The 17,435-nt window shown below is 36.7% G+C and overlaps 1 protein-coding gene and 1 pseudogene across 5 annotated transcripts in view; one reads left to right on the top strand and one right to left on the bottom strand.

The window, feature by feature from the left end:
* CEP350 (centrosomal protein 350) overlaps positions 1-17,435 on the bottom strand; it is a 168,221-nt gene that overhangs the window by 118,446 nt on the left and 32,340 nt on the right. For 4 of the 5 annotated variants that reach the window (XM_032160858.2, XM_032160862.2, XM_032160856.2 and 1 more), the window contains exons 2-6: positions 17,014-17,099; positions 15,947-15,993; positions 12,576-12,690; positions 11,003-11,162; positions 6,069-6,691 (exon numbers count right to left, since the gene is read on the bottom strand). In XM_032160858.2, coding sequence (XP_032016749.1) covers positions 6,069-6,691; positions 11,003-11,162; positions 12,576-12,690; positions 15,947-15,993; positions 17,014-17,086 — 1,018 coding nt within the window. In that variant the 5' untranslated portion in view covers positions 17,087-17,099. The remainder of the gene's footprint in view (positions 1-6,068; positions 6,692-11,002; positions 11,163-12,575; positions 12,691-15,946; positions 15,994-17,013; positions 17,100-17,435) is intronic. The other variant, XM_032160857.2, reaches the window with a different exon arrangement.
* On the top strand, positions 2,427-2,983 carry LOC116473170 (small ribosomal subunit protein eS24-like; annotated as a pseudogene).

The following is a 17,435-nucleotide window of genomic DNA, read 5'->3' on the forward strand; positions in this document are numbered from 1 at the left end:
GTCACTCTTCATATGACCCCCTCCATCCCCTGGCAACTACTAATTCTATCTTTATGGATTTTCCCATTCTGGACCTTTCATATAAACCAAATCATACATGTGGCTTTTGTGTCTTATTTTTATCTCACTTTGCATAATGTTTTCAAGGTTCAACCATCATGTAACATGTATCAGGGCTTTATTCCTTTTTATTACCAAGTGATAGTCCATTGTATGACTATACAATACTTTATCCATTCATCAGCTGATAGACATTTGGGTTTTTTCTACTTTTTGGCTATTATTAACAATGCTGCTATGAACATTCTTGTGTAAGTTTTTGTGTAGACATGTTTTAAATTCCCTTGGGTATTATATCTAGAAGTAGAATTCCTGGGTCATACAGTAACTCTATGTTTAACTTATTGAGGAACTACCAAATTTTATTTTATTTATTTTACCTTATCTATCTATTTTATTTTATTTCATTTTATTTTATTTTTTGAGATACTGTCTCAATGCGTCACCCAGGCTGGAGTGCAATGGCGTGATCTCAGCTCACTGCAACCTCCGCCTCCTGGGTTCAAGCGATTTTCCTGCCTCAGCCTCCCAAGTAACTGGTGCTACAGGCACACACCACCATTCCCGGATAATTTTTGTATTTTTATTAGAGATGGAGTTTCACCATGTTGGCCAGGCTGGTCTCAAACTCCTGACCTCAAGTGATCCACCCGCCTTGGTCTCCCAAAATGGTGGGATTACAGGCATAAGCCACCGCGCCCAGTCTACCAAACTGTCTTCTAAAGCAGCTGTACCATTTTGCATTCTCACCAGCAATGTATTGGGGTCCTAATTTCTCCACATTCTTGCCAATACTTATTGTATAGCCACCCTACTAGGTATAAAGTATTATCTCATTGTGGTTTTGATTCATATTCCCCTAATAACTAATGATGTTGAGCAGCTTTTATAAGCTTTTAAAAGAGGAATGCATAATTAGCTACCACATGGTATGTTAACACACACTGTTTAGGAAAAGTAAGCATCAGTGAGATAAAGCAATATACATTCATTCAAAAAGACTAGAAGTGGAGAAGCACTAAATTAAATGATAAAAGAATACCGATCATAAATCATGAATTTCAAAGAGATGAACTACCCTTCTCCAGATTTAGGGAGAGACAATATTATTTATTCTTCTTGTCTTTGAAGACAGGCATTATAATTGCTACCATCTATCTGTTTTTGCCTATGACTGAAAAAATGGGCAAGCTGCCGTTTATACGGACAAATTGTGTCCAAAGTGTGGAAAACAGGTCTTTCAAACATACTTTTTCAATTTCTCAAGAAACCTTACACATATGGGATTTCCTAGGAATTACCATTTGATTTTCCACTTCAAATTTATCCCTACTCTTTGGCTGGGCACGGTGGCTCACACCTGGAATCCCAGCACTTTGGGAGGCTGAGGCGGGTGGATCACTTGAGGCCAGGAGTTTGAGACCAGCCTGGCCAACATGGCGAAACCCCATCTCTACCAAAAATACAAAAATTAGCCAGGCATGATGATGCACGCCTGTAATCCCAGCTACTCTTTAGGCTGAGGCACGAGAATCACTTGAACCCAGGAGGTGGAGGTTGCAGTGAGCTGAGATTGTGCCACTGCACTCCAGCCTGGGCGACAGACTGAGACTCTGTCTCAAAAAATAAAATAAAATAAATTATCACTATTCTTTAAGAAATACACTGAACTTTGTTTTGTCAAAAACAATAAAATAAAGAATAAAGATGATAACCAAAGTAGTATAAAGATTTGTATCTTAAGATGGGCTCAACTTACCAAAGAACTAGCAACCAATACATAACTGTACAATTAAGTCAATGTAAAGAATAGGCTGGAGTAAAAAACTGGTAGTAGTACTTTGTAAGTATAAGAGAAAATATACTGGTAAATTAATTACATGTCTAATAGTAAATAATCTATTCAGCTATTAGGCACAATAGCGTAAGTTTAATTTCACCCGACATTTGTGGCAAGGAGCACACCATTACATCTATATCTACATAAGGGAAAAAATTTATAAACATAGTGTTGGCTGGGCGCGGTGGCTCACACTTGTAATCCCAGCACTTTGGGAGGCCGAGGTGGGCGGATCACGAGGTCAGGAGATCGAGACCACGGTGAAACACCGTCTCTACTAAAAATACAAAAAAATTAGCTGGGCGTGGTGGCGGGCACCTGTAGTCCCAGCTACTCGGAGAGGCTGAGGCAGGAGAATGGCGTGAACCCGGCAGGCGGAGCTTGCAGTGAGCCGAGATTGCGCCACTGCACTCCAGCCTGGGCAACAGAGTGAGACTCTGTCTCAAAAAAAAAAAAAAAAAAAAACATAGTGTTCAGTTTTGCAAAATATAGTTTGCCATTAAAAAAGTGTGGCGATTCTGCCTGGCTGCCTGAGGACTGACCGCCATCATGAATGACACAGTAACTATTTGTACTAGGAAGTTCATGATCAATCAACTACCTCAGGGAGCACAAATAGTCATAGATGTCCTTCACCCTGGAAAGGGAACAGTACCAAAGACAGAAATTTGGGGAAAACTAGCCCAAATGTACAAAGCCACACCAATGTCATCTTTGTATTTGGATTCAGAACCCATTTTGCTAGTGACAAGACAAATGGCTTCAGCATGATTTCTGATTCCTTGGATTATGCAATGAAAAATGAGACCAAACAGACTTTCAAGACATGGCCTATATGAGAGAAAAAAAGACCCCAAGGAAACAGCAAAAGGAACACAAGAACGGAATGAAGAAAGTTAGGGGGGCTGCAAAGGCTAAAAACAGGAGTAAAGATTCTGCAATGACTGTATCTGTGATAACTGCAGATTTTTCATGAGGATTAATAAACTGTAAAAACGTTAAAAAAAAAAAAGTGTGGCAGTTCTATGCAAACGTATTTCTGTCTTTCTCAACTTTTCACCATCACCTAATCCCACTGCTCAACATTTAACCCTCTTTTTCTCCTCTCCTCTTCAAGAAACATTTATCCCTATGAGAGTCTTTCTTTGCATTTGCATCTTATATGTTAACTTTAAGAAGATTTCACTATCTACATCAGTTTCTCTTTCTGTCCCCAAGTCTTTATTTCCATTTCTTTGTCCACTTTTTTCTTACTGGTTAAATTTATTGAATAGAATAAAAAACTTACTGTGCACTTACTTATATCCATAACACTGTACTAGGTTCTGAGATAAAATAAGGGTGACCAAGATAGGCTCTTTATCTTCTTGGGCATTTATACCAGGAAGAAAAAAATATGCAAACAACCAAATATAGTAGAAGAAAGAATCATATAAACACCATTCGTGTTCACCATTTCAAATTTTTAAAGCAGAATCATAGAGTGCTTCTTAGGTTTCTTTTTAAAAAAAATAAATAAAAAACCAAGGTGCAAAATGAGTTTAGTATGCTAATAACTGTATAAAAAGAGCAAGAAAATAAATAAATACACAGACACACAATACACACATACTCCTATTTGCTTATGTTTGCAAAAGTTGTTTCTGGAAGGATATACAAATTATTAACACAAGTAACCTCCAGAAAGGGGGCCAAGCACAAGAGTGACAGAACTTTTCAAGGTACACTCATCTTTTGGACTGCGAACAAAATGAATTTATTATGTCTTTAAACAAACTTAAAACGTCACTTTAGAATACAGTATTTTAAGATGCTTTTAATTTATACTACCAAAAAGTTGGCAGAAAAACAGTTTTTCATTGTTGGGAAAAAAAAAATCCACTGCTTAGGACATTGGAAGCCATATTCTATAATGAGTTCTCAAATGTTTGCTACCTTTTTTAAAGTAACCCCTCCAAAAGTTATATTTATAAAATATTTTAATATAAAAACTAGCACATTAAAAAAATAGTAAAAGGATTATGGGAAATCCAGTCATCAACTCAAAGAAAGTTATATCTAAGATTTTCACTTTCATTCTATAAAATTGTTTTTAACTTTTAGGTTTTTATAAATTATTACAAAATATGAATTCAAATTGAACATTTTAACTTTTTCTTAGTGGAATAATCATTGGTATTTCAGAACTTTGACTTGTATAAAGAACAAAACTTGAATGTGTAATCTGTACTTAATGGGTCTGTACTTAATTACAGCAAAGATTTCGGGTAATCACTATCTTGGAACCAACAAAGAATATTTTGACCTCGCCATTTGCTATGTGCTGTGCCAATAGCATGGATGTGATACACAAATGACTAGAAAAATATTAAAGAATTGTGTTAATAAGTTATTAATAAAAAATATTATTAATTATAATATTGGACAACGGCAATTCAGTATTCTAAAGTGAATTGATTACAATTTTCTCACAAATTAGCTAGAATGAAATGCAAATTATCCATTTTTATCTAATTCACAATGAAGATCACTAGCAAAAACATAGTAAGCAATACAAAATAAAACTAATTGGCGAAAACTGTATGCAGTAGATGTGTTTTAGAGAAAAATGACTAAAGATGCCTTAAGACTATAAAAAACTGCAAAACTTGTTAGAGAAAAATTAGAGTCGATACAGAAATACAAAACAAAACTGATTACAATAAAAAAAGTGCCCTAGATTGTTAGTTACTTAAAATTAACAGAAGAAACAGGCTGGGTGTGGTGATTCACGCCTGTAATCCCAGCACTTTGGGAGGCCGAGGCAAGCAAATCATCTGAGATCAAGAGTTCAAGACCAGCCTGGCCAACATGTTGAAACCCTGTCTCTACTAAAAATACAAAAATTAGCTGGGCATGGTGGTAGGTGCCTGTAATCCCAGCTACTCGGGAGGCTGAGGCAGAACTGCTTGAACCCGGGAGGCAGAGGTTGCAGTGGGCCGAGATCATGCCACTGTACTCCAGCCTGGGCAACAGAGTTACCCTGTCTCAAAAAAAAAAAAAAAAAAAGAAATTAACAGAAGAAACAAATTATTATATAATATTTTGACCTGCCTAAGCATATATACAAAAACTAAAATTGGAAAAAATACCCACAAAAACATTAAAAAGGCTACTCTGGCAGAAGTTTAAATAACAAAAATCTAACATGAATTAAACTAATCAAGAAATCAGCCCTTCATTAAAAACTTTACATGGATGACCCTGCAAAAATAATTTCAGGAACATAAAAATAAAAATAGAAAAACAGAAACCCCTTAAAACCACTATATATAAAAATTTCAGTTGGCTTTAAAAAAAAAAGCTCTAAAGAGCACTTTCTAATGAAAAAATACCAATGTTGGCATAAATGTGATTTAAATATTGTTTTCTTAAATATGAGGATGGCAAATCATTCATGTTAAAATCTGAAGGTTAAAATATCAACAGGATCAATGCCAGTGCCAAAATATTCTGTACTCAAATATTTACTGGAAATGGAGTTATCTTTTAAATATCACTTTTGAAATAATTCCTAATAACAATCCAAATACAATGGCAGCATAAAGGCATTATTCTTTCAGTTCTCTGAAAATAGTATCAATTATTATTTGTATAACTTAGTAAATGTTCACATATAGTGGTTCTTGAACCACAAGAATCCCCTGAAGGACTAATTAAAAATTCCAATTCTGGACCCCAGCCCCAGAAAATCTGACTTAGGACTAGTGTTGGATCTAGGAATCTGTATTTTTAACATATATGTTGAAATAATTTTTTTTTTTGAGACGGAGTTTCACTCTGTCGCCCCATGCTGGAGTGCAGTGGTGAGATCTCGGCTCACTGTAACCTCCGCCTCCTGGGTTCACAGCATTCTCCTGCCTCAGCCTCCCGAGTAGTTGGGACTACAGGGGCCCACCACCATGCCTGGCTAATTTTTTTTTTATTTTTAGTAGAGACGGGGTTTTACCGTGTTAGCCAGGATGGTCTTGATCTCCTGACCTCATGATCCGCCCACCTCGGCCTGCCAAAGTGCTTACGCAGTCAATAACATCCTGTTCTAAAGATGATCCTCTCTATTCAAATATACCCTAGGGAGAAAGAAGAACAAAGAAGCAGGGAGAGGAAGATATAAAGACTGATTACAAACCTTTATATGCTGGAGCAGGTGGTGCTATTGCCACTTTTCTGACTTTTGCTGTTACTGAGTTATCAACATTAACAACCATTACTGGATGGTCAATATGACCCAGCTTCTGGCCCCGGGCATTTGTTTCTTCTGAGTGATCCCACTGTTTTCTAATCCGTTCCTTAAGTTTTTCCAGTTTGACATCATGTTGTTGCCGCTTTAGAATATCTAATCTTTGGGAATTAGAAGTACTAGTAGAGGATGGAGAAGAGTCAGTTAGTCGTAACGCTTTTGGATCAGTATCATGGGCCATGTTATTCACAGAAAGCTTCAAATTGTTCTCACTTCCTTTTGTTCTGTTAGGCATTTCTTCCTCAGTTCTCATAGAAGCTCCCATCCTAATCAAACATTCAGAATTTTGCAATGCATCAATTGCTGGTCGATCATTTAAAAACCTAACAACTGTATCACTGATGACAGATGATTGGGAGCTCTCAAAATCACAGCTCCGTATATTCCGTTCTTCTCGATTGCCTATCATCCAGTTACCGCTCTCAGTCTTTTCTTCATTAACATCTACACAGTATACATGCTTTGACTCCAGATGGCTGGAACTGAAACTGGAAGGTGCACCATGGATTTCCCTACAATAAAAAATAATAAGCTCTGTGACTATGATTAATAATATATTGTATACTTGAAAATTGCTAAGAGTAGATTTTAAGTGTTCTCACCACAAAAAAATAAGAATATGAGGTAATACATGTTAAATAACTTGATTTAGCCATTCCACAAGGTATATATATATCAAAACATTAAGCTGTACACTATACATATGTAGTTTCTACTTGTCAATTTTAAAGCTAAATCTTTTTAAAAGCTTTTCATAAAAGTACAAAAACTAGTCAAATTGAAACCAGTCATACAAACTGAGTGAGAACTCTAAGCTAGCATTAGAAACCAAAAAATAAAAAACCTAGAAATTCCAGTAAAAGACTGCAAAATAACCATTAATAATATTATGAGTCAACGCTCAATACCCCCTCTATCAAGTAACATGGCAAATAATCTAAATAATAATCTGCATATTATAAAATAAGAAATATGCAAAAGATACGTGAAGAGATTTCCTAAGAACTCCAGAAAACAGGATGATAATCTGACTTTGGGTATTCACTTGACATTTGTCAATAAAATGTGTTATTTGCTACTCTATAAAATCTTAAGTACCAGGGAAAAAAGTTCTCAAATACTGGCAGTTCATATACGTCACTTCTAAATAAGGAACCAAATTAATAAATAGACTGGGGGTAGAAATAAAGTGGAAGTACAATAAATATTTTCCTCCAAATAAATGTGGTTAGTAGTTAAATCTGTTAACCACAAAGTACTTTTTGGCAGCTTCGAACTTTGTAAAGCGCATCTAGAAAACCAGGAGTAAGCATAGAAGGCTAGGCAAAGCCAAAGTACCTCTCACAAGTCCATATTCTCTGCTCATAGAAAACACTAGCAAAAATCTTCCTCCACAGACTATTTTTATTTTACATGTCATTCTAATAAGCCTTATTTTAAATTGATTGATTGATTGATTTTTGAGAAGGATTCTCGTTCTGTCACCCGGGCTGGAGTGCAGTGCCGCGATCTCGCTCACTGCAACCTCTGCCTCCCGGGTTCAAGCGAGTCTCCTGCCTCAGCCTCCCGAGTAGCTGGGATTACAGGTGTGTGCCATCACACCTGGCTAACTTTTCTATTTTTAGTACAGACAGGGTTTCACCATGTTGGTTGGCCAGGCTGGTCTTGAACTCCTGACCTCAGGTGATCTGCCTGCCTCGGCTTTCCAAAGTGCTGGTATTACAGGTGTGAGCCATTGTGCCTGGCTGAGCCTTATTTTAGGAAAGCACTTTATGAAAAGGCAGGCTAATGAAGACAAATGTTTCAGCAGTGAAAAGAGCACATGAATCATGAAAAAAAGTCAAGAAAATTATAAAACCAGACCTAACAACAGGCTGGACCTGAACGTCTGAAACAGCAGCCACTAGCCACATATGGCTATTGAGCACATGATACGTGGCTAATCGAAATTAAGAGCTGCTGTAATGTAAGCTACATACTGGGTTCTAAACATTTAGGAATGTAAAATATCTTTTTTGTGTGTGACTACTAAAAATGTTGAAATTACATGTGTGGCTCACATTAATGGTTCTATTGTATAGCACTGATCTGATTTAGGGCATTTCAGGTAAAAGCATAAAACCCTAAGTACTACAAAGATTCTTAAGGCTACGACAACATAACATAGTAACTGTTTCTACTGAGATCATATGAGCATGTGCATTTTTCTAAGAAAACAGTCTACAGCTTTTGTCAGATTCTCACTGGGGTCCATAACCCAAAAAACTTTAGACCCTGTTCTGAGTGGTCGATTATTGAAAAAGATGGGGATCGCCAGGTGTGGTGGCTCACACCTGTAATCTCAGCACTTGGAGAGACCAAGGTGGGCAGATTGCTTGAGCCCAGCAGTATGAGACCAGCCTGGGCAACACGGCAAAAACCTGTCTCTACAAAAAATACAAAAATTAGCTGGGAGTGGTGGCACTTGTCTGTAGTCCCAGCTACTCGGGAGGCTGAGGTGGGAGGATGGCTTGAGCCCAGGAGATCAAGGCTGTAGTTAGCTGTGATTGGGCCACCAGACTCCAGCCTGGGCAACAGAGTGAGACACTGTCTCAAAAAAAAAAAAAAAAAGAAAAGAAAAAGGAAAAAAAAGAAAGAGATGGGGCTGTGAAATGAGTCCTGTAGCTACCATCAGAGACCAAGGCTAAATGTGATTATTTTCACTATATTAACAAGACTGCAACAATTCACAGTTAAAATAATTTAGTTCTAAAATTAGCACACGCAGAAAATAAAACATAAAATGTTAGGTTACATACCATGTCCCACTCTCAAAAGAGGATAGAAAATTAACACCCCCAACAAAAAGTAATTTCATACAGTCTTTCATTCACTCACTCATTAAATATTTACTGAATACATACAAGGATGTTCACTATACAATTCTTTCAACTTTTCTGTAAATTTGAAATTTTTCCTGGTAATATTTTAGGAAAAAATATTTATTTAATATTTAGTACATGCTAGGCATTAAGCGAATGCCTTGAGAGTAAGATTTACATCCTTAGATTGACTAATAGGCAGATATGGAACCAAAACATAATGCAACCTGAAAATGTTTTAATAGAGGAAGTTACACAGTACTTTGGGAGCAGAGAGGGATGATGAACTAGGTTGGGAAAATGGGAGTGGGGTAGAAACAGATCTGGCCATTTTTCCCACAGAAAGTAATAAGGGTTTTAAGTGAGGAATGGAATCCACCAGGTGGAGGGTATTCCATTCACAGCTATCTTCTGGGTATTTTTTTCTTTTCTTAAAAGATACATAATTTACAGGGCAGCCACAGTGGCTCACAACTGTAATCCAAGCACTTTGCGAGGCTGAGGCAGGCAGATCACTTGAGCCCATGAGTTCAAGACCACCCTGGGCAATATGGTGAAACCCCGCCTCTATTAAAAATACAAAAAAAAATTAGTCGGTCATGGTAGCTAGCACCTGTAAGCCTCAGCTAGGAAGCTGAGGTGAGAGAATCGCCTGAGTCCAGAAGGTGGAGGTTGCAGTGAGCCATGATTATGCCACTGCACTCCAGCCTGGGCAACAGAGCAAGACCTTGTCTCAAAAACAAAAAACCATAATTTACATACTTTTAAATGTAAAGTAGTATTATTTGCAGGAAGAGCATTGAACATAAATATAAAGTGAGCAACTCAGTCTCAATTCTGGTAATGATTATGTCTCTAGGCAAGTTGCTTAATATCTGTGTGTTTAGAGATTCTGAACTTTGATTATTCTTCTTCAAACTTTTCCCTTCTCCTTTTTTTTTTTAACTCTGAACTTTACCCAGATTATACCCCTGACCTTCTTTCTATATTTTTTCCAGCACTTCTAGTGCTTCGATACTAGTGATAACTCCCAGATTTATATTCTCAGCCCTGACCATCCCACATACATTCTTACCCAAATTTTTAAATGCCTACTTAATATTTCCACCTAGATAATTCAAAATTGCACCAAATGCAACATATTAAACATTGAACTGACAATCCACCTCCATCTCTCAAGGTATGTAAAATTTAAGAGTACATATACCTAGAACTACTAAGTATCATCATGAAACTTCTTGATTTGTGTTTAAAACACCAAAAAATGCTTCCAAATGAAACAAAAAAACAGGCCCAGTGTTTATTACTTATTAATATTTGCCATACTAAGAGCATGAATGCACTGAAATCATTAGTAAAGTGTCCCTCAAATACAAAATTCTGTAAGTTTATCAGTTGAATATCTTAAGCTATGTTAACAAAAATGCAAAGCATTTTATATCATCTATGCTATCAAAATTCATACATCAATCTCGAACATCTAAGTTGCTAAAAGCCACTGGCAACAAAATAAAACAATAAATCAACTCACATTCTCAATAAGATAGGAATTTTATGTGACTAATTAATGCTACCCAAAAAAAAAGAAAAAAAGTAAGCAATATAAAGTTTACTATATACAATAAATGATCTGAGATATTAAGAAGAAACAAAAAAGCCACACTTCCAGAGATGGAATAATTTGTTTCTAGGAAACATATTTATTACAATAAACGTGGCTTGAGGCAACTATTTCTTCCCCCTCGAATATTTATCTGTAGAAGAGGCTACTGCAGTCAGTATTTCATGTTTGCACTATATTTTGTAGCCATCTTTTGTGGAGAATGAAAAAGGTAGTAATACTAGAGTATTATACTATTTCACAACCAGAGTGCTATAAAAAACTCAGAAAACAAAGTATACCCTTACTGTAAATATTACAGGCTAAACCTATTTGATACCTTTTTTTTTCTCAATACTAACCTGTAAGAAACCAAAGGTTCACGAAATTCCACACGATTATTTTTCTTCACATTACTCTCCAGGGTGGTGGCTCTCAGAGGACTACGAGATTTCTCTTTTCGTGATTTAGAGGATTTGGAGATTGGAGCATTAACCCAAGAATCATCCAGGTATCTACCATCTGAAGGAAAAGGAAATCTGTGAGAACATATAATATAAAATACAACTGCCTCTGAATTAGGCTGGTATCTTAAAAAAAAATTAGGTATCTATTATTTCTAACAGTTGGATATTATATAAGTTATCTCTAGTATCTCTAGTTCGATATTATATAAGTACATGAAAAACATTCAGGTTAAATTGTTAAAGTAACTCCATTGATCGAGAAATTGTATTCTGAGCAAACAATGCAAAATAAAATTCTACATACAAAATTTATTTTTGTCATGGCTCTCACTCACCTAAAAGAGAAGTATCAGATACAACCTAACAAACTCCCAGGTTTAAAAATATATATATATATGTATATATATACACACACACACACATATATATATATATATATATCTCACAGTTTAGGTAGAGAGTACTGACCTGGAGGTTTTCACCCACCAATTAAGAAACCACAGAATGGCCTGGCATGGTGGCTCACGCCTGTAATCCCTGCACTTTGGGAGGCCAAGGCGGGCAGATCACGAGGTCAGGAGTTGGAGACCAGCCTGACCAACATGGTGAAACCCTATCTTTTCTAAAAACACAAAAATTAGCCAGGCCTGGTGGCACGGCTACTCAGGAGAATCGCTTGAACCCCGGATGCAGAGGTTGCAGTGAGTAGAGATCATGCCACTGCACTTCAGTCTGGGCGACAGACTGAGACTCTGTCTCAAAAAAAAAAAAAAGAAAAGAAAGAAACCACAGAATCAAAATACAAAAGGTAACCCAAGAAAATATTTGCATTGTATCAATTTATGACAGTCACCATATGAAACAGATTCCATTTATGATTTTAAATCCCAAGAAAAATATACATTAAGTCAACTAAATTTCATTTCCAAAGTGCTATATATCTGTGAATTGAAAAAAAAAAATCAGACATACATAACCTCAAAATGAAACTCTCATCACTAAAAACAAATGAAAACTCATTGTCAAGGGTGATGCAATAGTGCTAAAGTCCCTGATCAAAAGACGGTGAAAACACCATCTACAGTTACTGAACACGAGGCTGCTTCATAGCTACCAAATATCAAAGGAAAAAAATTAAATGCTAGTGTCTCTGACAAAAAAGCAAGCAACACGAGACTATATGAAGAAATTAAACTAAAACAAAAATACTACATCAACAACTTATATTTAAGGCAGAGTGTGGTAGCTACACCTATAATCCCAGCACTTTAAAAGGAGTCCAAGATGGGAGGATTACTTAAGGCCAGGAGTTCAAGACAAGCTGGGGCAGCACAGAGACACTTCGTCTCTACAAAAGATAAGAAAAGATTAGCCAGGTGTGGTGGCACACCCTTGTAGATCTAGCTGTCTGTTTTGTCAAAATTTATATTTAATATATGTATATATTTGGAAGTAACTTCATACATACCTTTTCTACTTATTTTTCGGGTAGCACTTGTAGAAGACTTCTTGGTATCCATGACAGAATCACACACAGCTGTACTTGTAGGGGCTACTTCTAATTTATTTTCAATGTGTCTCAGCTAAAGTTTAAACACCATCATAAGACATAAGTTAATTCTGTAAATAATCCAGCTACCATCAATTTACATGGTTATTTAAAAGTATATTGCCCAATACCTTTTTCCAAAGTAGAAAAAAACTCAGGAATGCTTTCTTATAATATTTGTTTTTCATCATTTTTTACTTTAGCTATAATAACATCTGGCACAATGCTCCCCAAATTTAGCCAAGAAAATCAGTAAGATTCTGAAGAATATCAAAGAGTTTCCATTTGACATGTTGATCTATTTTTTAAATTGTTGAGTATTTTCAAAGTAGTAAATTATCTGACTTTTTTTTTTTTTGAGACGGTCTCTGTCCATCGTGCAGGGTGGAGTGCAGTGGCGTGATCTCGGGTCACTTGCAACCTCCACCTCACAGGTTCAAGAGATTCTCCCTCAGCCTCCCTAGTGGCTGGGATTACAGGCGTGTGCCACCACGCCAGGCTAATTTTTGTAGTTTTAGTAGAGACGGGGTTTCCCCAGGCTGGTCTCGAACTCCTGACCCCAGGTGATCCACACGCCTCAGCCTCCCAAAGTGCTGGGACTACATGCGTGAGCCACTATGCCCAGTCAATTATCTGACTTTATATGTGACATACCATTATGGAATACATCCTGTGCATTTTACACGCAAAAATGAAAGAATTATTTACCTGGACCAAAATTTAGGACTATAGGTACTCAAACAGCCACAGTGTTTTACAGTTTTATGTCTATAAAGTAAGTTTCACAATAAAGACAAAATTCACAAGATAGAATTCAGGTTTCACACACACTCTGCAATATAAGTCAACTTTTGGTTATAACCACCAATGTTCTCAATGACTGAAAAGAATTTTCTCCTAAATGGTAAAGTATTACATGCTTACAACAAAAAACTAGGAAAACAGAAACAATATAAAAAATAAAATTAAAATCATCAAAATTCCATCACATATAGACACTTCATATAAAATTTTGATATATCTTCCTTCAGATTTTTTTTTCTTTGGGAGACAGGGTCTCACTCTGTCACCCAGGCTGGAGTGCAGTGAAATGATCTCAGCTAACTGCAACCTCTGCCTCCTGGGCTCAAGCGATCCTCCCACCTCAGCCTCCCAAGTAGCTAGGACTACAGATGTACACCACCATGCCCAGCTAATTTTTGTATTTTTTTTTGTAGAGATGGAGTTTAAAATTCAGAATCTGAATTTTAATAAGTTCCCAAATGTCCAGGTTGATCTCGAACTCCTGAGCTCAAGTGATCCACGTGCCTCAGCCTCCCAAAGTGGTGCGATTACAGGCGTGAGACACTGCACCCAGCCTTCCTTCAGATTTTTGCATCCCAATGTATTTTAAAAATTGGAATAATTTTTGATATATTAATAGTTCTACATCAGATTGTCTCCCCTACTTATATTCCTTTATCATCCTTAAATGTTCTTCAAAAACACCCAATGGTTTTGAAAAACAACTATTAACAGTTATTAACTTAGAGCTAAACTCTAAATTAGTTTAGCACCAAGTTGGGGGATAAAAACTATTTCTACACTATAGAAAACATAATGCTCAGGTAGAAGAGAGAGAATATATATTGCTATATTCATAGGGCCAAAATATGACTCCACATTGGGACCAAATCTAGGTTATAACACCTTTTCCAGATTTATTTTCAAACTAGTTCTAAAGATTAGAGGACAGAAAATATCACTGAAATACTTAGTAAAGAAATAGGTGATTCAAAATCAGGTGGCATAGAAAACAAAAAAGGGTATATTAGGAAAGTAATCTGCCCAGAGAGCAAATTAAAAAGAAAAGGGTTTCCCTTTGAATGAACTATGCATCACCTGCCAAATTTGGATTCCTAAACTTTAGACAAGATTGGCCAGAACACAAATGGGAACAGGTTGCCCATAGTCATTCTTCTTCAGTAGTAAGAGAAAAAAACAACCTGTTATTGATACAAAAAAGAAGTAACTTTTTCAACACTCTTATTCAACATAGTACTGGAAGTCCTAGCTAGAGCAATCAGACCACAGAAAGAAATAAAGGGCATCCAAATTGGAAAGGAAGAATAACTCACAGTCTATTCAAGAAGTTGGTTTCCTTCATTTCCTCTCTAACAATGAGCCTTCTACATAGACAAAGCCCTACCTTCATCCTCTGTTTTAAATTTTCGTTCTTTTTTTTTTTTTTGAGACAGGATCTCACTCTGTCGCCCAGGCTAGAATGCAGTGGTGTGATCATAGCTCACTGCAGTCTTGAGCTCCTGGGCTCAGGTAATCATCCCACCTCAGCCTCTAGAGTGGCTAGGACCACAGGCACATGCCACCACACCCAGCTAATTTTTGTATTTTTGTAGAGACAGGGTTTTGCCATGTTTTACAGGCTGGTCTTGAACGCCTGGGCTCAAAACGATCCTCCCACTTCGGCCTCCCAAAGTGCTGGGATTACAGGGTGAGGCACTGCATCCAGCCTAAATTCTCTTTTCCACATACCAAATGAACAAATTTATTAAAGGTGAATAAACAGTACAAATTATTGTTATTATTGAGACAGGGTCTTGCTCTGTCATTCAGGCTAAAGTGCAGTGGCACGATCAAGGGTCACTGCAACCTCGAAGCCTCGACCTCCCTGGACTCAAACAATCCTCCTGCCTCAGCCTTCTGAGTGGCAGGGACTACAGGTGCACACCACCAGGCCTGGCTAAATTTTGTTTTTTTGGTAGAGACAGGGCTGTGCCATGTTGCCCAGGCTAATCTCAAACTCCTGGGCTCAAGCTATCTACCCACCTCGACCTCCCAAAGTGCTAGGATTACAGGTGTAAGCCACCACAACCAGCCAATTTTAATAGTTTATATGGCATGGTGCTTATGCTTCTAATTCCTAAAGTAGTATCTTGTTTATTACTTTACCATTTAATAGTTGTCATTTATGTTCATTTTATATTTTATATATTATATATATAGTATATATAGTACATATATACTATATATATAATTATATAGTGTGTATATATACTATATATATATATATATATATATAGAGAGAGAGAGAGAGAGAGAGAGAGAGAGAGGATCTCTTGAGCCCAGGAGTTCAAGACCAGCCTGAGCAACACAGTGAGACCCCATCTAACAAAAAATAAAAATAAAAGTAAATTTTAAAGAACAGTATGGAAAAAATTTTAATCTATTCAATCATAATAGGAAATTGATTTTAATCCAGAAATAAATAAATGGAAGCTAAAGCTACTTACAGCAGCCTTGGTTTGAGAAAGTGCATCCCACGATGTGGTTATATCTGCTGGGAAAAAAAATGATATTTACTATATCAATCAACCAGAATCTCTGAATTAGACCTCAGAATCTGAATTTTAATAAGCTCCCAAATGCACTCAAAAGTCTGAAAACTACCTTATTAGGCAGAACAATTCCTCAGCAAATGCTTTATTATATTGAGTCAAAATGGGTTTTTATCTATAAGATTATTAAGCCAACATTCTCAACATACCGTTTAAAGGTAAACAGACTGCTACCATTGGACTGGCATTTCCACTCACACCTGAATCAGACAGCTCCAAAAAAAAGCAGCATCCTCAGTTTACCCCAATGAGCTGAACAAATATAAAATTTTATATTGTACTGTATTTTATAATATAATGTGAAAAAGATTAGAAGCTATTCCAGACTTTGATCTACCAGTAAAAACATAGGTAAAATTCATTCAGTCTTTCAGATAACAACCCTTCAAATAGTTTAAGGTCGTGTATTTTCCATAAGTCATCCTTCTCCAGGATAAGTATTTCCACTTCCTTCAACTACTCTTCATATGACTTGATTTCCAGATCTCTCACAAACCTAATAATCTTCCTCCAGATGTACTCTAGTTTGTCAATCTCCCTCAAAAAATATCAATGCCTTAAAATTACCTCTAATGCATTATTTTAAAAAGAATCCAATGAGACTGTTACTATTATTATCTGTACCCCTATTATCTATACCCCTATAAGTCTGTACCCCTATAGTTATAAGTCTGTAACTATATTAGGGCTATACCATTTATTGAAATTAGGCCAGAATTTCTGAAAAATTTTACATATACTGTTTCATTTTAAAAAAGGAGTCCTGCTTTACAAAACAGTTTACCATAGGATGTCTTTTAACATGAAGCACCATGTATATTTAAAATGTAAGAGAATTTTAAAATGATTTATCCACTTTCTATAAATCGAAGCATAGGTATAATTTTCATTTATTAGACCAAAATTTAATACACATGACCTAAATGAGGTATTACGTTCTGTTTAAAAAAACAAAATCATACCTTGAACAGTATCCTTGCTTTGAGAGTTCCTTGGATTTGGTAAAGGCACCTCTTTTGATTTGCTGCTCCTCATCCTGCCAATTTACCTGCAATCACATCAGTATTCACCGAACATCAATCTTATAATCTTACTTTTCCTTAGAAAAATAAATCATTAAAAATTATATTATGGGCCGGGCGCGGTGGCTCACGCTTGTAATCCCAGCACTTTGGGAGGCCGAGGCGGGCAGATCACGAGGTCAGGAGATCGAGACCACGGTGAAACCCCGTCTCTACTAAAGATACAAAAAAAAAATTAGCCGGGCGTGGTGGCGGACGCCTGTAGTCCCAGCTACATGGAGAGGCTGAGGCAGGAGAATGGCGTGAACCCGGGAGGCGGAGCTTGCAGTGAGCTGAGATTGCGCCACTGCACTCCAGCCTGG

The sequence above is a fragment of the Hylobates moloch genome, unplaced genomic scaffold (genome assembly GCF_009828535.3).
Source record: "Hylobates moloch isolate HMO894 unplaced genomic scaffold, HMol_V3 SCAFFOLD_8, whole genome shotgun sequence".
Lineage (NCBI taxonomy): Eukaryota > Metazoa > Chordata > Mammalia > Primates > Hylobatidae > Hylobates > Hylobates moloch.